At 42.3% G+C, this 23,801-nt stretch overlaps 2 protein-coding genes and 1 pseudogene across 2 annotated transcripts; all 3 read left to right on the top strand.

Annotated features, from left to right (window-relative positions):
* Positions 1-2,331: 2,331 nt before the first annotated feature.
* Positions 2,332-3,605, top strand: LOC112649398 (L-lactate dehydrogenase B chain-like). The gene has a single exon (XM_025431646.3). It carries the CDS (start codon positions 2,414-2,416, stop codon positions 3,416-3,418), a length of 1,005 nt encoding a protein of 334 aa, XP_025287431.1. The 5' UTR covers positions 2,332-2,413; the 3' UTR covers positions 3,419-3,605.
* A 1,710-nt stretch (positions 3,606-5,315) lies between these two features.
* LOC112649217 (ubiquitin-conjugating enzyme E2 variant 1-like) lies at positions 5,316-6,178 on the top strand. The gene has a single exon (XM_049107123.1). It carries the CDS (start codon positions 5,458-5,460, stop codon positions 5,773-5,775), a length of 318 nt encoding a protein of 105 aa, XP_048963080.1. The 5' UTR covers positions 5,316-5,457; the 3' UTR covers positions 5,776-6,178.
* A 7,610-nt stretch (positions 6,179-13,788) lies between these two features.
* On the top strand, positions 13,789-15,600 carry LOC112649449 (N-chimaerin-like; annotated as a pseudogene).
* Positions 15,601-23,801: the final 8,201 nt, after the last annotated feature.

Raw genomic sequence — 23,801 nt, 5'->3', positions numbered from 1 at the left:
GTGGATTTCTTAGGATTTTCTGTATACAAGACCATGCCACCTATAAATGGAGGTAGTTTTACTTTTTCCTTTCCAATATAGATGCTTTTTATTTCTTTTTCTCTCTTCATTGCCCTGCCTTGCATGGAGTAAGTGCTCACCAAAAGGCAGCCATATTTTTATCTCTGAGTCCGGCCACAAATCCAGATGCTGAAATGCACAAAGCCTGGAAACCACATAGGTGTGGTCAGAATCTGAACTGTTTTTGAATGCGCTCTACAATTGCTTTATTTCTGTTCTTTTTTTTTCTTTTTTGAGAGACAGAGAATGAGGGCATGAGAACGTGAGCAGGAGAAGGGGCAGAGGGAGAGGGAGAAAGAGAATCTTAAGCAGGATCCATGGAACCTGATGCTGGACTTGATCTCATGACCCTGAGATCATGACCTAAGCCGAAATCGAGTCAGATGCTTAACTGTGCCATTCAATGGCCCCTATTTCTGTTCTGTTAACTTTTAGAATTTGGTAGCATTTGGGCAGCCCCAGTGGCGCAGCGGTTTAGCGCCGCCTGCAGCCCAGGGTGTGATCCTGGAGACCTGGGATCGAGTCCCACATCAGGCTTCCTGTATGGGGCCTGCTTTCCCCTCTGCCTCTCTGTGTGTGTGTGTCTCTCATGAATAAATAAATAAAATCTTAAAAAAAAGAATTTGGTAGCATTTTTTTAAAATGCCAGCATGTTTTGTTCATGTTAGGAAGAATTATATGGGGTGTTTTTTGTTTATATTTAACACAACACATTAAAGGGAGAGCACTCATTTTGGAGGCAAAAGGTTTGAAAGAGGGAGTGATCCAACAGAGAGAACTCCAGGGACTAGATGAGATTCAAAGTGATGAGGTCTTGATTAGTTTAACCTACTAGGAGATTCTACTATCTGAGCTTTTCTTTCCTTGGGTTTCAGAGGTCCAAGGTTTTTATTTATTCAATCATCAAACAGGCATTGGGAAGTGGCATGGGCTTAATAGTATTTTCTTAAACTAAAGCATGGACTCTGGACCCAGGTCAAGCTTGAATCTGAGCTCTAGCTAACATTTCCTAGCTCTGTGACCTTGGCCAACTTACCTAACTTGTCTGTGGCTCTGTTGCTTCATCTGTAGCATAAGGATAATAATATTATATACTTCGTGGATTTGTTGTTAAGAGTTAAGTGAGTTAAAGCATAATACATAAAAAACTTAGATAAGTTCCTGGCATATATTAAGTGTGCAACAAATGTTAAATAGCTATTATTTTTATCGTGGGTGGAAATATAGCTATTTTAACTTCCTGTTTACATGTTTAATTCTCTGTTTATATGTTCAACTAGCTTTGTTCATTGTTGATATGAGGGTTATGATATGATATGCTCAACTTTGAGCAGTTCAAGTAACATTTCATTGAGAGGGACTGTTCCCTTCCAGAATTTTTGCCCTGCAGAACTAAGAGCTGACTGCATCTGCGAAAGGCAAAGTAGTGTTAGAGAGCCACTGGATGGCAGTATTGTCAAGGGATTCAAGCAGCAGAGGACAAAACCAACCCTTTCCAGCCAAGAGTTGATGTTCATGTCTGCAGCAGTTTTTTTGTCCTCTACAGAAGTTCAAGCTATGATTTCTTTTCCAGTGTTCTGCTGGTCTTGGAGCACTGCCATTCCTGCCCAAGGCTTCTTGGGAGACCTTTGACACCCTTAGCCATTTTGTCTTTACTGAGCAGAGGAGAGAAATTATGCTGAGTATGTTTTCAATTCTTTGGATGTTGGGTTTCTAATTCCCATACTACTGACTTGCTGTTTCTTTTGCTACACCCCCAGAGATGGAGTTAAATGGCTGAGGGGAGAAGCAAAACTATCATTTTTGAGACAGCAAGCGCTATATCAGCAATTGTATATAATCACTTCATTGAATTGCCATGAACCCCTGAGAAATTAATTTTGTCATTTACTTTATCCATCACTCTGCTTAAACAAGTATTTTTTTTATTTATTTATTTATTTATTTATGATAGTCACACACAGAGAGAGAGAGAGGCAGAGACATAGGCAGAGGGAGAAGCAGGCTCCATGCACCGGGAGCCCGACGTGGGATTCGATCCTGGGTCTCCAGGATCGCGCCCTGGGCCAAAGGCAGGCGCCAAACCGCTGCACCACCCAGGGATCCCTTAAACAAGTATTAACATAAGTGTGGCCAGTTGTACTTCAGTTATACCCCCACTCAACACCACTGGATTATTTTCAGATAAATTTCATATATCATTGTATTCTTTCATTTTTAAATATTTCTTACATACCTATAAAAGATTAAGATTTTTTAACATGTCTCCTTGCGGATCCTGCGCCGGAGGAGACGCGCGCTGCTAACCTGGTCTCCTTCGAGCTACCCTTACAGCCACTAGTCTTGGGGCACAATGGCAACTCTTAAGGAAAAACTGATTGCACCAGTTGCAGAAGAAGAGGCTGCAATCCCAAACAATAAGATCACTGTAGTGGGTGTTGGACAAGTTGGTATGGCATGTGCCATCAGCATTCTGGGAAAGTCTCTGGCTGATGAACTTGCCCTTGTGGATGTTTTAGAAGATAAACTCAAAGGAGAAATGATGGATCTACAGCATGGGAGCTTATTTCTACAGACACCTAAAATTGCGGCAGATAAAGATTACTCTGTGACTGCCAATTCTAAGATTGTGGTGGTGACTGCAGGAGTCCGCCAGCAGGAGGGAGAGAGCTGCCTCAATCTGGTGCAAAGGAATGTTAATGTCTTCAAATTCATTATTCCTCAGATAGTCAAGTACAGTCCTGATTGTATCATAATTGTAGTTTCCAACCCAGTGGATATTCTTACATATGTTACCTGGAAACTAAGTGGACTACCCAAGCGCCGTGTGATTGGAAGTGGGTGTAATCTGGATTCTGCTAGATTTCGCTATCTTATGGCTGAAAAACTTGGCATTCATCCCAGCAGCTGCCATGGATGGATTTTGGGAGAACATGGCGACTCAAGTGTGGCTGTGTGGAGTGGAGTGAATGTGGCAGGTGTTTCTCTTCAGGAACTGAATCCAGAAATGGGAACAGACAACAACAGTGAAAATTGGAAGGAAGTGCATAAGATGGTGGTTAAAAGTGCCTATGAAGTCATCAAGCTAAAAGGATATACCAACTGGGCTATTGGATTAAGTGTGGCTGATCTCATTGAATCCATGTTGAAAAATCTCTCCAGGATTCATCCAGTGTCAACAATGGTGAAGGGCATGTATGGTATTGAGAACGAAGTCTTCCTGAGTCTTCCGTGTATCCTGAACACTCGGGGCTTAACCAGTGTGATCAATCAGAAGCTGAAGGATGATGAGGTTGCCCAGCTCAAGAAAAGTGCAGATACCTTGTGGGATATCCAGAAAGACCTAAAAGATCTGTGACTTCTGGCTTCTAGGCTGTAGAAATTTAAAACCATGATGTAATTAACTGTGAGCCTTTAGTTTTTCATCCATATACATGGATCACAGTTTGCTTTTATCTTCCTAAATATGTGAATCTGGGCTCACAAAATCAAAGCCCATGCTTGGTTTAATGCTTGCAATATGAGCCTTGAACAAATCAAATTAACTACCGTAAAAAAAAAAAAAAAAAAAAAAGATTTTTTAACACAACATAGTACTATTACAACACTAAAATAACAAGCAATAATACCTTAACATCGTTAAATATCTAGCCAGTGTTTAAATTTACCTGGTTTTAGTCTCATTGTTAAAAATCGCATTTACTTCATTCAAATTAGGGTCCAAACAAGACCCATAGATTGCATTCATTTGATATGTGAACTCCATTTTACATGGAGAGAACCTGAGGATCAGAGATATCTGTTCCAGTTCAAAAACAATTATCTACTGAATCAGACTTAGTACTAGGTGTTGAGGATACAAAGCTTAGGAAGGCACAAGTCTTTACTCTCAGGGAACTCAGACTTGTGTTTCTGTAATGCTCTGTGAATGTGTCACAGGACTTCACACGTTATGCTACTAATATGTAGTTATATATCTGTCTTCCCAGGTAGATGGCAAATTCCTTAAAATATAAGGGCCATTTTATGGTTAACATTGTATTCCTAATATCTAGCATAGTCCCTGGTACATAGTAGGTATTTAACAACTGTGGGGGGAGGAATAATTTTGGGCAGTGGGAACCAGTGAAGAGTTTCAAGTAGGGCAGTAGCATGATAAGATTTTCATGGTAACTCAAGTTGTGTGAGACCAGAGCTCAAACAAGAGGTCAGGAGTGAAGATCTGGGAGTCACTGTATATAGGTGGAGCTTGAGAGCCTGACAGTGGATGCCATCACTCAGGGAGAAGACCTGCAGTTAAATCGGGAGTGGACTAAGGAGGGAACCCTGAAACTTACCAAAGAGTTGTAGGATGAAAAACCCATGAGAAAGATGGAAAAGCAATAGCCAGGGATACTAGAAGAAAACCAGGAGAATATGTTGCCACAGAGGCCAAAGGAGGTTGGGGCACCTGGGTGGGTCAGTGGTTGAATGACTGCCTTTGGCTCAGGGCATGATCCCAGGGTCCTGGGATCAAGTCCTGCATTGGGCTCCCTGCAGGGAGCCTGCTTCTCCCTTTGCCTATGTTTCTGCATCTCTCTCTGCGTCTCTCATGAATAAAATAAAGTCTTAAAAAAAAAAAGAAGCCAAGGGAGGAAAGAATTCAAGAGGGAGGGAGTGGGGGTGGTTGACACTTTTGAGGCAGGTAAGGAGATAGTGGTTGAGAATAGTTCAGTGCAGTTAGGGTGTGGTTGGTGGTGGAGGAGTGACAGGAAATAAGCCCAGAAAGGCCTCATCCGAAAGGGCAACATACACACACACACACACACACCCCTCAGTCACCAGGCTAAGGAGTTAATGCTTCATTCTGTAGATAATGGGGAGTTATCAAGGAGTTTAAAATAGGAGTGACCCAGGGCAGCTGGGTGGTTCAGTCAGTTAAGCATCCAACTCTTGGTTTCAGCTCAGGTCAAGATCCATATGGGGCTTTGCACTCAGCTTGGAGCCCGCTTGAGATTCTCTCCCTCACCTTCCCTCTCTACACCTCCACCTCATGTGCTCTCTCTCTAAAACAAATAAATAAAATCTTTGAAACAAAACAAGCAAAAAACAGGAGTGACCTAGACAGATCGTGGTGTTCTAGATAGGCCAGGCTGAGACATCGTAGAAGATGCTGTGGAGGAATGGAACTGGAAGCAGGGCTCATTCAAGCAGAATAAAGTGGCTCTTGGGCAGTGAAGGTAGGGACTGTCTTTTAAGAACTTTAGTAGTTAGGAGCGACAGTGACGCAAGATGGCAGCCACCACGGGCTCGGGAGTACAAGTTCCTCGCAATTTTTGACTGTTAGAAGAACTGGAAGAAGGCCAGAAAGGAGTAGGAGATGGCACAGTTAGCTGGGGTCTAGAAGATGATGACGATATGACACTTACAAGATGGACAGGGATGATAATTGGGCTTCCAAGAACAATTTATGAAAACCAAATATACAGCCTTAAAATAGAATGTGGACCTAAATATCCAGAAGCACCCCCCTTTGTAAGATTTGTGACAAAAATTAATATGAATGGAGTTAATAGTTCTAATAGAATGGTGGACCCAAGAGTCATATCCGTGCTAGCAAAATGGCAGAATTCATATAGCATCAAAGTTGTCCTGCAAGAGCTCCGGCGCCTAATGATGTCTAAAGAAAACATGAAACTCCCTCAGCCATCCGAAGGACAGTATTACAGCAATTAATCAAAAAGAGAAACCACAGGACCTCCCCCTCCCCACCCATTCGATTTAAGCAGTCATTTTCCACAGTAGTACATTTTCTAGATACGTCTTGTAGACCTCAAAAGTACTGGAAAGGAAGCTCCCATTCAAAGGCAATTTATCTTAAGATACTGTAAACAATGCTAATTTTTTTGTCCATTTGAAATATGTAAGTTGTGCTATAACAAATCATCCTGTCAAGTGTAACCACTGTCCACATAGTTGAATTTCTGGGATCAAGAAAGTATATTTAAATTGATTCCCATCATAACCGGTGGGGCACATCTAACTCAACTGTGAAAAGACACATACACAATCACCTTGCTGCTGATTACATGGCCTGGGGTCTCTGCCTTCTCCCCTTCTCCTCTTGCTGGCTCCCTCCCTTCCTCCCTCCACCCACCCCTCCATCCCTGCAACAGCCCTCCAGCTTGGGGTGGCTTGCTAGAATAGGCGTGAAGGTTTCAGGTCGCAGCCTGTGGGACTACTGCTGGATGTGCAGGGGTGCAGCTGCACCCCTGGTTTCTTTTTTTAAGTCTTAAATGATGCCCTCCCCTCTCCAAGCCATCATCCTTTCTCCACTTCCCATGACCACCCTCGGCCAAAGCATAGATCGTAACCCCTCTGCTCCCCTCTGAAATTGGCCTTTGGTGAGGAATTCAGGGCTTTCCCCATATCTTCTCCCCCACCTTAATTGAGGGGTGCTGCTTTTTCCTTCCCCCTCAAGTCCCTTTTTGCACCATCACCACCCAATACTTCTTGCTTTGGCCAGAAGCCATCAGGTAAGGTTGGAAAGAGTCTCTGACTTCCCTTGTTTAGTTTGGAACCACATTTACTCACTCTCCACCAGCCTGGGAATGAATATTGGGTCCTCAGCCCTGCCACCCTCTGCTGTCATCATCAGCTTATGCTGTTTTTTAGCTCAGGTTTTGATAAAGTGAAAAGAACAGTCACCAGGGGTACTCAGACCTTCCAGCTCTCAAAGTGCTTGGTGGTAAAACTTGGAGAAAGGCCACAGAAGACACTTGTAAGCACACACAATCCCTCTGAATGAATTGTTTTCTTTTCCTGTAATTGCTTTTGCTTTTAACAATTGAAGAAGTTTTAAACAGGGTTCTCTTTTTTTTCTTTAAAGATTTTATTTATTTATTTATTCATGAGAGACACAGACAGAGAGAGGCAGAGACACAGGCAGAAGAGGGAGAACAGACCCCATGCAGGAAGCCTGATGTGGGACTCGATCCCGGGACTCCAGGATCATGCCCTGGGCCAAAGGCAGACGCTCAACCACTGAGCCACCCAGACATCCCTAAACAGGGTTCTCATGTGGTCATCTTACAATCCATTTGGGTCTAGTTTGGAATCTGACAACTGGAACAAAAAGAACCTTGGATTTGGTGCATACTTTGGTTTTGGTGCTGCTGCGTCTCATGGTCCTCAGCAGGGATAGAGAAAGAACTCAGTGTGCACAGCAGATCCCCGAAATTGGCGGGCTTGACTTCCTGGCAAATTGCTGCATTTTTCCACTTTTCTGTTCAGGACCACTAAATGCTGAGATGTGGATGCATACAGAAATAAAAGTGATTCATTGTGTTCTAAAGATTTTCTTTTTAATTTAGTGTTTGTGTAAAACCACCTTTTGAAGCAGCAACTATCAAGTCTGAAAAGCAATCGATGTTTCCATTAATCTTTTCCTGGGGATACCTTAGTTCTAAGGATTTAACATCCTGTAAGTAAAGATGAACATAACAGTATTCCATAAGCAGCCTTTTTATTGTCAGACCATTGCCTGATTTTAATATAATAAAAAAGAAAGTGTGCGTTAATATTAAAAAAAAAAAGAACTTTAGTAGGTAAAACTGGCAGGCATTGAAAATGATAGTTAATACTCATTGAGCACTTATATGCCAGGCATTATTCTCAGTGCTCATGTGAATTATCTTCCATAATTCTCACAACCAACCAATGATATAGATAATGTTATTAACCTCATTTTATAGATGAGGAGCTGAGGTACAGAGAAAAAAGGCAATTTGCTGAGGATCACAGAGCTAGGAAACTACAGAGCATAGATTCAACTCTCAGTGGTTGGCACTAACATACTCTAACCTGGTTCATTGCATGCCACTCTTAATTTATAGATTATTTTGCCTTGATCACTCTGGAGAGTGAGGGGGTTGTCAGTTAGGATCAGTCTCAGCTGTGAGTTATCAGACATCCAAAATAACTGGATTAAAGAGGATAGAAATTCATTTATCCTTCATGTTAAACCCTGAAGAACTTAATGTCCTTTCATCTCCACAGTGTGACACTTTCCCTCATGGTACAAGAGAGAGTTCCAGCCATCACATTCATGTTCCAAGCAGCAGAATGCCCAGTGGAGGAAAGGGGGAGAATAGATACTGGGGACAACTAGTATTCTCTGCTGTAAGAGAAATTCCAGGACTCTGCCATAAATGATTGCATGGAAGGTGGGGTTACCACCAATTGAGATAGAGAACACAGCAGATCTGGTAGATCTTTATTGTTTTCCCAGTGTCTTTCCCTTACCCTGGAAACAAAACCCTTTGTTTTGGTAGGGGTGGGTGCTACTTCTTTCCTGTCCAGCCATGCAGTTCTAGTGGGAGCTTCCAATCATAGTAGTTGATGGATTGGTTGATACATGGGCATGTGATCTAGATCAGAACAATGAGAATTCTTCTCTTCAATATTTTGATAACTTGAATGGGGAAAAATATTGTGTCCCACTTTTGTGGTATAGCTAGGAGATGTGTTAAGAGCCAGGAACTGCTCATAGGCCCTTTAACAGCCACAGAGAGGAAGCTTAGCTGAGAGACTGAATCAACATGTAGGATGAGTGGTAGATTCCTATCAGTATTCAAGTGTTTGATCTTAGTTGTCCTTGAGGCCCACCTACATCCATGTCCTTCCTCTGATTATATGAGAATTCCAATAAATTTCTCTTTTGCTCAAATTAAAGTTGTGTTTCTGTCCCTTTCAATTAAAATCCTGATTAAGCTGTGTTTTTTTTTATTTTTTTTATTTATTTATGATAGTCATACAGAGAGAGAGAGAGAGGCAGAGACACAGGCAGAGGGAGAAGCAGGCTCCATGCACTGGGAGCCCGACGTGGGATTCGATCCCGGGTCTCCAGGATCGCGCCCAGGGCCAAAGGCAGGCGCCAAACCGCTGCGCCACCCAGGGATCCCTAAGCTGTGTTTTAAAAGTTATTTGTGGAATCATTGTAGATGTGTTTAGGGTGTGTGTGTGTATGTGTGTGTGTGTGTTAAGGGGGTCATACTAAATAGCAACCAGAAGCAGGGAGATGATTTATGAGACAGTTTTAATAGTGTAGATGAAAAACAAGAAGTATCTGAATTAAGATGATGTCAGTGGTTACTTTAGCTCTTGGCCAGGCTTGTCATGTTTCTTCTACACCTTGAACCAGTTGCCTATATCTGCAGGCTGGTTATCTTTACATGGATAGGATGCAACTGATCACTATTCATTATGAGCATATTTTCTACTATGTCTTTGGCCATAGTTATAATGGCTGCTTAAAAAGTCCTGCTAATTCCAGGGGTGCCTGCATGGCTCAGTTGGTTGGGCATCTGATTTGTTTTCTGCTTCGGTAATGGTCTCAGGGATAATGAGATCAAGCCTCACCCTACTGAGCCCTCCCTGTCAAGCCCCCCTCTTCAAGCTCCCATCAATCCCTGTGTTGAACCCTGTAGCAGGCTTACCACTCAACAGGGCATCTGCTTGGGATTCTCTCTCTCTCCTTTTCCCTCTGACTCCTCCCACCTCTCTCTCTCTCTCTCTCTCTCTCAAATAAATAAATATTTTTTTTAAAGTCCTGCTAATTTCAGTATCTAGATTGTTTTGCAGCAGTCTTCATTGATTGCCTTTTTCCTTCACTATTGGGTCACATTTTCTGTTTCTGACATATCCAGTCATTTTGATTTGTCTCCTAGACATTGTAGAAGACATGTTGTAGAGAATCTGGATCCTATTATGTCCCTCTGAAGAGTACTGATTTTTGTCTGTTTGTTTTAGCAGGCAGTTAACTTGACTGAACTCAAATTCCATAGTCAGTCTCCCTGGTAGTAAGCAGCAGCTAAAATTTCCACTCAGTTCTTTTAGGTTTAGAGGATGTTTGGAGACTGCCCCATGTGTGCATGGTTTACAGGCCAGCCAGAGATTTAGACAGAGTTTATACAAAGAATTGAGGGCTCCACCTGTCAGGATCTCTCCATTCCAGGATTTTGCCCCATATATTTCAGCTGCTGAAATTCTGAATTTTGCCTTCTGATAAAGATTCAGTTTTACCCACTTATTGAAGCCTGCCCTATGGCTAAAAGCTTTAAAGAATGGGAATACCACCTAGTTCTAATCCTATCTTTTAAGTATAGATTCTGCTCTAGTTTCTGCCTGGTTTGGGTTGTTTGCCAGTACTTTCAGGTAGTTGATTTTACTATCTTATCCAGAGTATATTGATACATTTGAGGGGAGGTGGGTTTGATAGAAGCTACTTGGTCATTTAGTGGAAGTCAGAAACTGGTCACTTTTATATAACCTGTGGCCAATACAGCAAGAATGTTCTAGTGAGGTAGTAAGAAATTGTACCCAGGACCTGGATGTGGCTTGATAAAAGTAGTTTTTATGACTAGGTAAGCTAAATATGATGAAGTTTCAGGATGACAGGTTCAGGGGGGGCTTAATAAGCCTCTAGGTAGGCTTTCCCATGAGTTGAAATAACTTCATTGTGGACAGGCAGAATCCTGCTACCACCAATCTGAATGCCTCTTTGCACGAGGAGCTTCACTTCTTAAGTGTCCCCTATCCTGATATCTCTTGGTCATCTCTGCTTTTATTTTTATTTTATTTATTTATTTTTTTTTTGCTGCTGATTTCTTTTTTTTTTATTGGTGTTCAATTTACCAACATACAGAATAACCCCCTCATCTCTGCTTTTAAATGACATTATTTGAGGGGAGCCAGACTGGCTGTCAGTAGAGCCTGCAACTCTTGATCGCAGGGTTGTGAGTTCAAGCCCCATGTTGAGTGTGGAGATTCCTTAAAAATAAAATATTTAAAAAAAATTTTAAAGATATTGAGTTTATTGCAGTGAACTATAACTTCTATACAATTTATAGATCCTTGTAACAGGCCAAGATCCCTACTCAGTCCTCTACCAGATGTAATATCTGGAATGGGGAAGAGTGGATAAATTGAGGAGCTTCATAGCATGTTCAATGGTCAGGGATTGGTAACAAGATATATGAATGAGGATTTGAGAGAGAGTAAGTTTAAGATGACTTCCAAGTTTCTGCCTTGGCCATCTGGAATGATGGTCAATATAGGATAGAGGTTCTAAGAAACAGAGCAAGTTTAAGGGAGAAGATGAATTCAGCTTTGGCTATGTTTGAAGTACCACCCATGTCAGAGTACATATGAGTCTGGGGGACTGGAGAGAGATCTGGGATGTTGAGAAATTCCTGTAATTGAGGAATTCTCAGTAGATAAGTAATATATAAGGCCATAGGTGTAGATGATGTACCCAGATAGCATGTGCAGAGTGAGAAGAGAATTGATAACAAAGCCCAGTAGTCAAGGGGAGAGCATAAGAAATGAGTCAATTTAGGAGACTGACAAAAAGTAAAAAAAAATTAAAGGTAGGGCAGCCCCTTTAATTTAAAAAATTAAAAGTGGCTCAGCGTTTTAATGCCGCCTACAGCCCAGGGCATGATCCTGGAGACCCGGGATCCAGTGCCACATCAGGCTCCCTGCATGGAGCCTGCTTCTCCCTCTGCCTGTGTCTCTGCCTCTCTCTCTCTCTCCTATCTGTGTATTCTCATGAATAAATAAATAAAATCTTTAAACAAAAAATTAAAGGTATACTAAAAAAGTAGTATATAGAAGCCAGAGGAGGAGAGTTTCATGAAAGAGTTAGTGGACAATAGGGCCAAATTCAGCAGAAAAAGCAAGTAAAGCAAGTACTGAAAAGTGTGCATTGGATTTAACAACTAAGAGATCTTTACCTCAGTGATCGTGATAATAGTGGTGTGGCAAGGAGTGTTGCCAGATTGCAGTGGATTGAGGTGTGCATGGCTGTGGTAGACTTTAACATGTGGCTCCTGTTAACCATTCATCACAATAATCATTCCCCTATGTCATCCCCTACTCTTGAATTAGGTGGGTCCTGTAAATAAGTTTAACTGATAGAATGCAGGGAAATGATGCTGCTTGACTTCCAAGGGTAGGTTGTAAAGAAGCCTTGCAACGTTTGCCTTGTTCTTTTAGAGCCCTGAGCAATCATGTAAGAAGTCTGGTCTCCCTGCTGGAGAGATCCCATGGAGAGATCATGAATTGATATGGAGAGAGAGAGAGAGAGAGAAGAGAACCTAGCTGTGCCCAGCATCCCACATATTACCACTAAGGCACCAGGCATGAAGAAAACCATCTCAGACCTTCCAGATCAACCTAACCACCAGCTAAATGCCACTGAATAACTCCAGTAGATTTCACATGGGGCAGAAGAGTTGTCCAGGGGGCTTGCTCAGATTTCTCACCCATACAGTGAGTGTAATAAAATGATTACTGTTTTCGGCCCCAAGTTTTGGGTTGGTCTATTACACAGGCAGCAATGTATATCTGGAACATTGGCATTGAAGTAATGGAGACTATAAATGCATGTCATACCTCCAAGAAGCTTGGAAAGGGAAGGATCAAATGGCAGCTGGAAGGTCTCCTAAGTTTGAGGTAGCATTTTTTAAAGACGGTAGAGACAGAGAGCTAAGAGAAAGAAGTTCTCTGATGAAGAAGAGAGAGGAGATGGCTGATGTATGAGGTTTCTGAGAAGGGAAGGTATGAGATGTAAAACTCCAGTGGATCCACCCCGGGGGGATACCCGGGTGGCTCAGCAGTTGAGCGCCTGCCTTTGGCTCAGGCGGTGATTCCAGGGTTCTGGGATCGAGTCCCGCATTGGGGTCCCTGCAGGGAGCCTGCTTCTCCCTCTACCTATGTCTCTGCCTCTCTCTGGGTATCTCTCATGAATGAATGAATGAATGAATGAATGAATGAATAAATAAATAAATAAATAAATAAATAAATAAATAATAAAACCCCAGTGGAAGTGCTGATCTTGGACACAAGGGTAGTGGGACACTTTAGCCTCTAAAATAGGTGTCTGTCACCCTCTTGGTCTTTAAAAATGCGAGACCAAGACCATTTTCTATGTACTGAATCTGAGAGAATATGTGATAGTTCATTGGACAGCAGTGGATCTTTCAAGAATTGGTTGACTGAGGCACTTTGTCTGGTTTATTCACTTAACCTAGACCAGGAGATGACTTGAATTCATACCCTTAGTTTTATATTTCCTCTGTTAACTTAGAGCCGATTCTGTCTACTGAGAATATTGAGAGCAGGGATTAAGTATTGGGCTAAAGGATAGTGACAATTTGAAGAGCTGCTGTGAGAAGTGAGGGCAGGAACTGCCTAACGCTTTGTGAGAGAGGATTTCCAGGCAGTATTATTAGGTTGAAAACCACAGAGAGATCCGGTGGGGGGGGTGGGGGGAAGACGCTGTCGCAAGATGGCGCCGGCGAGGCCGCGGGATGCCCAGTGAGCGCGCCCCGCCCGGGGCCCCGCGAGGCTGCTCCTCTCCTCCCTGCCGCCGCCGCCGCCGCCACCGCGGCCAAGCCCCGCGCCTCGCAGGTACTCCCGCCCGCACGCACTCCGCGAGGCGCACAGATTGCAGCGACAAGTGCCGGCTCGCCTCGGGGTAGCGGATCTGCCCCGGTGCGGGTGCGCCCGACAATAAGGCATAAAGAACTTTTTCTTGCAGCGGGCCCCGGCCTGCAGCCTCCCCGCGCGCCCGTGCCCCACCACGCCCCTCCGGTTCCCCGCGCCCTCCAAGGTGCCAACGCTCCGGGCCGCTGCGCTGATCTCCGGGCGGCCGGGGAGGAGCGCATGCGCCGGCGGAGGCGGCGGCAAGCAGCCGGCGAGCGCCGGTACAATGGCCCTGACCCTGTTCGATACAGATGAATATAGACCTCCTGTTTGGAAATCTTACTTGTATCAGTTGCAACAGGAAGCCCCTCATCCTCGAAGAATCACTTGTACTAATGAGGTGGAAAACAGACCAAAGTACTATGGAAGAGAATTTCATGGCATGATCTCCCGAGAAGAAGCAGACCAGCTCTTGAGTGTGGCTGAGGAGAGTTACCTTATTCGTGAGAGCCAGCGTCAGCCGGGAACCTACACTTTGGCTTTAAGATTTGGAAGTCAAACCAGAAACTTCAGGCTGTACTACGATGGAAAGCACTTCGTTGGGGAGAAGCGCTTTGAGTCCATCCATCATCTGGTGACTGATGGATTGATTACCCTCTATATTGAAACCAAGGCAGCAGAATACATTGCCAAGATGACAATAAACCCAATTTATGAGCACATAGGATACACAACCTTAAACAGAGAGCCAGCATACCAAAAACATATGCCAGTCCTGAAAGAGACACATGATGAGAGATATTCTACAGGCCAGGATGGGGTGTCAGAGTAAAGGTTGACATCACTTGTTAAAAGAGCAACTCTGAAAGAAAACGAGCAAATTCCAAAATATGAAAAGGTTCACAATTTCAAGGTCCATACATTCCGAGGGCCACACTGGTGTGAATACTGTGCTAACTTCATGTGGGGTCTCATTGCTCAGGGAGTGAAATGTGCAGATTGTGGTTTGAATGTTCATAAGCAGTGTTCCAAGATGGTCCCAAATGACTGTAAGCCAGGCTTGAAACATGTCAAGAAGGTATACAGTTGTGACCTTACAACACTCGTGAAAGCCCATATCACTAAGTGACCAATGGTGGTGGACATGTGCATCAGGGAAATTGAACCTAGAAGTCTTAATTCTGAAGGACTGTATCTAGTATCAGGATTTAGTGACTTAATTGAAGATGTCAAGATGGCTTTTCACAGAGATGGCGAGAAAGCAGATATTTCCCTGAACATATATGAAGACAGTAACATTATCACCGGCCCGCTGAAACTGTACTTCAGGGATCTACCAATTCCACTCATCATGTATGACGCCTACCCCAAGTTTATAGAGTCCGCCAAAATTCTGGATCCTGACGAGCAGTTGGAAACCCTTCACGAGGCACTGAAGCTGCTGCCCCCCACCCCCGCCGGCTCACTGCGAAACGCTGCGGTACCTCATGGCACACCTGAAGAGAGTGACCCTCCACGAAAAGGAGAATCTTATGAATGCAGAGAACCTTGGCATCATGTTCTGCCCGACCCTTATGAGATCTCCAGAGCTGGACGCAATGGCGGCAGTGAACGCTATACTATACCAGAGACTGGTGGTGGAGCTGCTTATCAAAAATGAAGACATTTTATTTTAAATTTTAGTTTGCCGGAAAAAAAATGTTTTACAGATAAAGGAATGTTTTATAGTAATTTAATTGGCTCTTATAGCTGAATTCTTTCTTGGTTAGAAGTGTGGGCAGATAGCCAGATTAAAATGAAGAACTTTCTATTGTCTTAGTAGCACCGCTCAGCTGTCCTTGTAAAACAGTGAACACACACTCTCCAGTTCTAGTAACCCTGGGTGTTTATCATGGTAAGAGAAACTCAAGCTATTGCATGATTAGCCTCCTCTTTGGCAAGGGAACCCCACACAAAGGAGACAACAAGCCTGCACCGCCTCTTTTTCCCGGGTAGTCTGTGGTGGTAATTCAGCATGTTTCGCAGAGTAAATCTGTCGTGACTTCAAAAAAAGAAAAAAAAAAAAAAGAAAACCACAAAAATGGATGACACTAATTGTCATACCTATAATACTTTATCAGTGCTTAGAAGCCAAAACATAAGATAGAGAAGACAGGGGATGCCTGGGTGGCTCAGCAGTTGAGTGTCTGCCTTTGGCTCAGGCCGTGATCCTGGAGTCCAGGAATCGAGTCCCGCATGGGGCCTCCCGCATGGAGCCTGCTTCTCCCTCTGTCTGTGTCTCTGCCTCTCTTTCTCTCTGTGTCTCTCATGAGTAAATAAATAAAACCTTAAAAAAAGATAGAGAAGATAGTTCTTGGGTAAATTAAGAGCTGAGGTCTTGTGGGCAAGATTTGATGAGAATATTGGTCAGAGAGGTTGAAGCAATTGTAAGACATAAGCTAAATAAACAAGGAAATGGGAAGCTGTGCTAGGAGAAAAGTAGAGGAATCAAGGAGGTCTTAATAAGGTTGAAGCGTTGGGACAGTGGGAATAAGAGAGGGAATGAGCTAGAGAGATAGTAGTAGACTAAAGTTCATTGTCTCAAGGGTAAAGAAAATTCTAGGTGATCACAAAGTTCAAGGTATGACTATGGAAGAGGGGTCATTGGAGATAAGAGGATCAGGGAATAAGAGGCCAGGCTGTTAGATGCGTAAAAATTGAGACTTGGAATCACTTAAGATAATGGGAAAACTTGGGGGTGGAGAAGTAGAAATTAATTGGGATGCCATATACCTCAATGAATGTAAGGGAGTCAACAGGGGGTCAGTAGCTGATACAGCAAGAAGACTGTGATATACCATAAAGAGAAAATGCATGTATGAGATAAGCTTCATTCATGCATGAGCTATAGTGCTATTGGCTGTGAGTTCAGTTTATTGTATTAACAATGCAGTACAAGAAAGAAATTTGGGGGATGCCTGGGTGGCTCAGCGATTGAGCGTCTACCTTCAGCTCAGAGCATGACCCTGTGATCTGGGATCAAGCCCCACATCGGACTCCCTGAGGGGAGCTTGCTTCTCCCTCTGCCTGTGTCTCTGCCTCTCTCTGTATCTCTCATGACTAAATAAATAAATCTAAAAAAAAGAAATTCGTTAATCTATATGTGATGCCACTTCAGAAAGTGTTAAAATAATATTTATTGTGTTTAATGAAGCTATGGAAAAGCAGCTATATTTGTGGATTCATGAGGAAACAATGGAATTTTTAAAAACATAGTAGGCAATGTCGTAAGTAAGGCTGAGAGCCAGAGAAATTTAAGGTCATGTTACCCAGGATCAGAAAAATGTTAAACTCTTCTCAGCTAGTATTTTATTAAAAACAAATGCTATGTATAAGTCATTAACTTAAGAAAAATAAGATAAGTTGTCTTAAAAGAGAAACACAAGTGAAACAAGTTTATATATTGGTTGGTTGATAGGAATGTGATCAGGGGCTTGCGGTAACCTCATTCAGCATTTTCACTAGGATCAATGGCTCAGTATTTGCTAGTTCACTGCTTGTGGTAATAAAGCAGGAGTGGTTCTTGTCTCACAGAGTTGAAGAATGAATCTGACAGACAAAACAGAGTGAGTAAAGCGACAGAAGTTATTAGGCAAAGATACAGAAAAAGCTCCCAGAAGTGAGAGAGGTCCCAACAGGGTTGCCACTGAGGACTTTTTTGGCCGGCCCTTTATAGAAAACCTGACTAGGGAGTTGATAGCCTTGAGATTTCTTTTATTATTATTTTTATTAGAGTTCGATTTGCCAACATATAACACCCAGTGCTCATCCCATCAAGTGCCCCCCTCAGTGCCTGTCACCCAGTACCCTTTCCCCCCGCCCACCTCCCCTTCCAGTACCCCTTGTTTGTTTCCCAGATTTAGGAGTCTCTCATGTTTTGTCAACCCTAATTTTTCCCACTCATTTTTTCGCCTTGAGATTTCTTATGCTGTCTTGAGTGAATGACATATGACTGTTGAGTCTCTCAGTGATTACTTAATAGCCATCAAAGGAAGATACCCCCTAGCATTTTGGAGCCAGGGGGGCAGATTTACTTCCTTATCTCTGTTTTTGTTGCATCTCAGTGTCCTTGGGAATTATGGGAGCCCCGAGATTTGTGGGAGCCTGACTCTGGGCCTTTTCCTTATCTTTCCCTTCATAGCCCTATCTGTCCCTAACTCAGGGACAATATTGAATATACTGCTTATGAGAATTGACATATGTGTGTACTATATATATGTTTCAGAGTATTTTAATTCAAGTTGCAGACATTCTAATATTTCCTTTGTAAATATTTCAGTATGTATCTCCAGCACTGTGGTTCTCAAGTGTGGTCTAAGGACTCTGAGGACAGCTGACACCTAAGACCCTTTTAAAGGTCTAGGAAATCCTCCTTTTTCCAGGTACATATCTCCAAAAGGTTGGGGTTTTTTTTGTATACTTCGACCAAAACAATCATATCACAATGCAGAAGCAAACTGTCTTGTATAAGGCAGACATTAAAGAGATTTTCAAATATATAAAACATTTCAAAATTATTTTTTTATTTTGGAAAACAGTTATTTTAATAAAATATGTTAAGTAGTCACTTACTATTATTTTTTATGAATTAATAAATGTTTTTAGCTATTTTCAGTTTTGATTTCCAAAACAGTAAATATTGATAGATCTGTAAACTATATAAGCAAAAGTTCTTTAGGGTCTAAAAAATATTCATAGTATCTTTTTACCATGTGCATATAATTTTATTTTAAAATGTATCATAAGGGATCCCTGGGTGGCGCAGCGGTTTGGCGCCTGCCTTTGGCCCAGGGCGCGATCCTGGAGACCTGGGATCGAATCCCACGTCGGGCTCCCGGTGCATGGAGCCTGCTTCTCCCTCTGCCTGTGTCTCTGCCTCTCTCTCTCTCATTGTGTGCCTATCATAAATAAATAAAAAAAAAAATTAAAAAAAAAAGTAAAATGTATCATAAAAATAACTGTCAGAATTTCATTTTATTTTAAATATTTATTTATTTATTTATTTGAGAGAGAGAGAGAGAGAGTACAAAAGGGAGAGGGAGAAGCCGACTCCCTGTTGAGCAGAGAGCCCAAGACCCCTAGATTATGACCTAAGCAGAAGCCAGATGCTTAAGTGACTGAGCCACCCAGGCTCTCCTAACTGTCAGAATTTTAAAAAGAAGCACTAGTACACTTACTTTGAGCACATGTTTGCAAAACTTGCCAAAAGAAGGAGAATTCTTTAACTACTCCAGCTAGGGCAGCCCGGGTGGCACAGCGGTTTAGCGCCACCTTCAGCCCAGGGAGTGATCCTGGAGACCCGGGATCAAGTCCCACGTCGGGCTCCCTGCATGGAGCCTGCTTCTCTCTGCCTCTCTCTCTCATGAATAAATAAATAAAATCTTTAAAAAATAAAAATAAAAAAATAAACTACTCCAGCTATGCACGGAAAGCAACTTACACAGAATGATTCTAGTGATTAAGTTTACCGACGCTACTTTTTGAAACTCTAAACCTATAGTAGCTTTTGGTTTTTAACATTTTGTTTTTAAAAAATTATAGATTCACAGGAAATTGCAAAAGTGGTACATAGAGGCCCAAGTACCTGCCACCAAGCTTCTCCAAATTGTGATATCTTATATAATTTTTTTTAAAGATTTTATTTATTTATTCATGATAGTCACAGAGAGAGAGAGAGAGAGGCAGAGACACAGGCAGAGGGAGAAGCAGGCTCCATGCACCGGGAGCCCGATGTGGGACTCGATCCCAGGTCTCCAGGATCGCGCCCTGGGCCAAAGGCAGGCGCCAAACCGCTGCGCCACCCAGGGATCCCTTTTTTTTTTTTTTTTTAAGATTTTATGATATCTTATATAATTATAGTAAAATATAAAATCCAGGGAATTGATATTGGTATAATATTGTTGTGCCAAAGATTGCGAATCCGGGAAACCACGAAGGAGCCGACACCGATGCAAACACACGAGGGTTTATTTACAAGCTGGAGCTTGGGTCCAAGTGCACCCGACACAGCGGAGCAGGGACTTGGACCCCGAGACTAAGAGGCGTAGCAGCTTTATAGGGGCCAGTGGCCCATGGGATACGCAGAAAGTTGCACAGTCATGTCGGTCCACACCCAGGTGGCTGATTGAATTACACCTTACCCTATAGTATCCATTTGAGCTGGCCTATTACTTTGGTCAGAATAGGCGCGCAGTTTTGGCGGGCACAAAGCAGGGTTACATTGTTATGAGCCGATTTCTGATTAGGGTGTGCCCAGCGGCTTGACTAGGGTGGGGCAGCGCCTTAAGCAATAAGCAGGTTATGTGGGGGTCATACAGGAGGTGGCGGGTGTAGCACAAAATGGAATCAGTCCTGCTCTGCTTGTCCAGGGGTAGGGGATTTTTGTTAAATTTCCTGGGTCCCACAATATTGTTCACTGGACCATAGGCTTTATTCAGTTTTCATCATTTTTATATGCATTTATTTCTGTGTGTATACAGTTCTATACAGTTTTATCCTGTGTATACATTGGTGTAACCACCACAGTCAAGATATAAAACTGTTCTATTAGAAGTGCTCCCTTTTGATACCCCTTTATATTCACACCCTCTGCTCCATCCTTATGCTCTGACAATCTATTCTCAATCTCTTGGGCATTTCAAGAATGTTATGTAAATGGAATCCAATAATACATAGCCTTTGGGAATTGACTTTTTTCACTAATTGAAATGCTCTTGATTAAAAATACACCTGCCCTACGACCCAGCAATTGCACTGTTGGGGATTTACCCCAAAGATACAAATGCAATGAAACGCCGGGACACCTGCACCCCGATGTTTCTAGCAGCAATGGCCACGATAGCCAAACTGTGGAAGGAGCCTCGGTGTCCAACGAAAGATGAATGGATAAAGAAGATGTGGTTTATGTATACAATGGAATATTACTCAGCTATTAGAAATGACAAATACCCACCATTTGCTTCAACGTGGATGGAACTCGAGGGTATTATGCTGAGTGAAGTAAGTCAGTCGGAGAAGGACAAACATTATATGTTCTCATTCATTTGGGGAATATAAATAATAGTGAAAGGGAAAATAAGGGAAGGGAGAAGAAATGTGTGGGAAATATCAGAAAGGGAGACAGAACATAAAGACTGCTAACTCTGGGAAACGAACTAGGGGTGGTAGAAGGGGAGGAGGGCGGGGGGTGGGAGTGAATGGGTGACGGGCACTGGGTGTTATTCTGTATGATAGTAAATTGAACACCAATAAAAAAATAAATTTAAAAAAAAAAAAAAAGAACAAGAAAAAAAAAAATGAAATGCTCTTGAGGTCCATCTGGGGATGCTGTGTGTATCAATAGCTTGTTCCTTTTTATTGTTGAGTAGTATTCCATTGCATAGATGTACAATGTACCAGATTTGTTTATCCAGTCACTAGCAGAAGGACATTTGGGTTGTTTCCTGATTTTGCTGTTATGAATAAAGCTGCTATGAATATCTACATATGGGTTTTTGTGTGAATATGTTTGCATTTCTCTTGGATAAATGCCCAAGAATGCACTTGTGGGGTTACATGGTAAGTAAATGTTTAGTTTTGCAAGAAACTGCCAGAATGATTTCAAGAGCCTTACCATTTTACATTTCCAACTTAATTGTATGAAAGTTTCCATTTTCTAGATCCTTGCTAACATTTGATATTACCATTTTATATTTTAGTTGTTCTATTGGGTGTATAATGGTAGCTTATTATGGTTTTAATTTACATTTCTCTAATGAGTAATGATGTTGAACATCTTTTCTTGTCTGTTTTGCATCTGTATCCTCTCTTTGGTGCATTCTGTTAATGTCTTTTGCTTATTTTCAAATTGAATCATCTGGTTGTTTTACACTTCAGTTCTGAGAGTTCTTTATATATTCTGAATACCAATTATTTGTCAGATATGTGGTTTGCAATTATTTTCTCCCAGTCTGTAGCTTGTGCTTTCATCCTCTTAACAGCATCTGTTACAGCACAAGCAAGAGTTTTTAATTTTGGTGAAATCCAGTTTATTTTTTTTTTTTAATTTTTTTTTTTATTTATTCATGATAGGCACACAGTGAGAGAGAGAGAGAGGCAGAGACACAGGCAGAGGGAGAAGCAGGCTCCATGCACCGGGAGCCTGACGTGGGATTCGATCCCGGATCTCCAGGATCGCGCCCTGGGCCAAAGGCAGGCGCCAAACCGCTGCGCCACCCAGGGATCCCCTGAAATCCAGTTTATAATGCCTTTTCCTTTATGGATGTCATGTGTTTTGTTGTCTTGTCTAAAAACGTTTTGGCAAGATCTAAGTCCCAAAGACTTTCTCTTATTTTTTCTGCTAAAAGTTTCGAGTTTTACATTTTACACTGAAGTCCATGACTCATTTTCTTTTTTTTTTAAATAAATTTATTTTTTATTGGTGTTCAATTTACCAACATACAGAATAACACCCAGGGCTCATCCCGTCAAGTGTCCCCCTCAGTGCCCGTCAACCATTCCCCCCCACCCCCCGCCCTCCTCCCCTTCCACCACCCCTAGTTCGTTTCCCAGAGTTAGGAGTCTTTATGTTCTGTCTCCCTTTCTGATATTTCCCACACATTTCTTCTCCCTTCCCTTATATTCCCTTTCACTATTGTTTATATTCCCCAAATGAATGAGAACATACACTGTTTGTCCTTCTCCGATTGACTTACTTCACTCAGCATAATACCCTCCAGTTCCATCCACGTTGAAGCAAATGGTGGGTATTTTTCAATTAATTTTTCTATCTGGGGCAGCCCGGGTGGCTCAGTGGTTTGGCGCCACCTTCAGCCCAGGGCGTGATCCTGGAGACCCGGGATCGAGTTCCACGTCTGGCTCCCTGCATGGAGCCTTCTTCTCCCTCTGCCTTTGTTTTTTTTTTTTTTTTTTTTAACAAATATTTTTTTTGTAATTTTTATTTATTTATGATAGTCACAGAGAGAGAGAGAGAGGCGCAGAGACACAGGCAGAGGGAGAAGCAGGCTCCATGCACCGGGAGCCCGATGTGGGATTCGATCCCGGGTCTCCAGGATCGCGCCCTGGGCCAAAGGTAGGCGCCAAACCGCTGCGCCACCCAGGGATCCCTCCCTCTGCCTTTGTCTGTGCCTCTCTCTCTCTAGGTCTTCCATGAATAAATAAATAAAATCTTTAAAAAAATTTTTTTTTTTCTATCTGGTATGAGGTTCAAGTTGAAGTTCATTTTGTTGTTGTTGATGGATGTTCAGTTGTTCAAGCACCGTTTTTTGAAAAAAACTATTCTTTTGAATTTTTTTTACAGAATTCTTTTTACAAGAATCTTTCTTGATTCTTAGTGAATATTTTTTTACACCTTTGTCAAAAATTAGTGGAGGGGCTCCTGGATGGTTCAGTCAGAAGAGCATGTGACTCTTGGTCTCAAGGTCATGAGTTCGAGCCCCATGTTAGATGTAGTGATTACTAAAAAATAAACTTAAAAAATCAGTTGGACATATTTGTATTGGTCTTTTTCTGGGTCCTCTGTTTTCTCTGATCTATTTCTGTCATTCCTGTAATATCACATTGTCTCAATCTACTGCAGCTATATAAGTCTTATCATTGAATAGAGTGATTCTCCCCCGTTTGTTCTTCTTTCCCAAAATTGTTTTAGTTATCATAGTTACTTTGATTTTCCTCATAAATTTTAGAATAAGCTTGTCTACATCTATGAAAAAAATCTTGCTGATATTTTAATAGTAATTGTGTTAAACCTATAGATTACTTTGGAGAGAATTGACATCTTTACTATGAGCATTCCAATGAATGAACATTGCATATCTCTCCATTCAATTAGATATTTGCTTGCTTGCTTTCATAAGTGTTTTACAGGAAGGGATATACCTATGAAATGAGACAACTGGTAGATTTTCAGTGGCTTCACTGTGCTCTGCTGACTATAGTCTCAGTTGCCTCATTTGTGGTGAGAACACCCTCATAAGATTATTGTGAAGATTTAAAGAGGCACCACAGGGGCAGCTGGGTGGCTCAGTTGGTAAAGCATCTGCCCTCAGTTCAGCTCTTGATCTCAGAGTCCTGGGATCGAGTCCCATATTGGCTCTCTGCCTGACAAGGAGTCTGCTTCTCCCTCTCCCTCTGCCTCTGTACTCTCCCCTACTCCTCTCAAAAAAATAAATAAAATCTTAAAAAAAAAATAAAGGGACACTACAGGTCTGAGTCCTGCCTCTGACATGTTTACGTCC

Source organism: Canis lupus, chromosome X (genome assembly GCF_003254725.2).
Source record: "Canis lupus dingo isolate Sandy chromosome X, ASM325472v2, whole genome shotgun sequence".
Taxonomy (NCBI): domain Eukaryota; kingdom Metazoa; phylum Chordata; class Mammalia; order Carnivora; family Canidae; genus Canis; species Canis lupus.
This window is presented reverse-complemented; position numbering and strand designations above follow the sequence as displayed.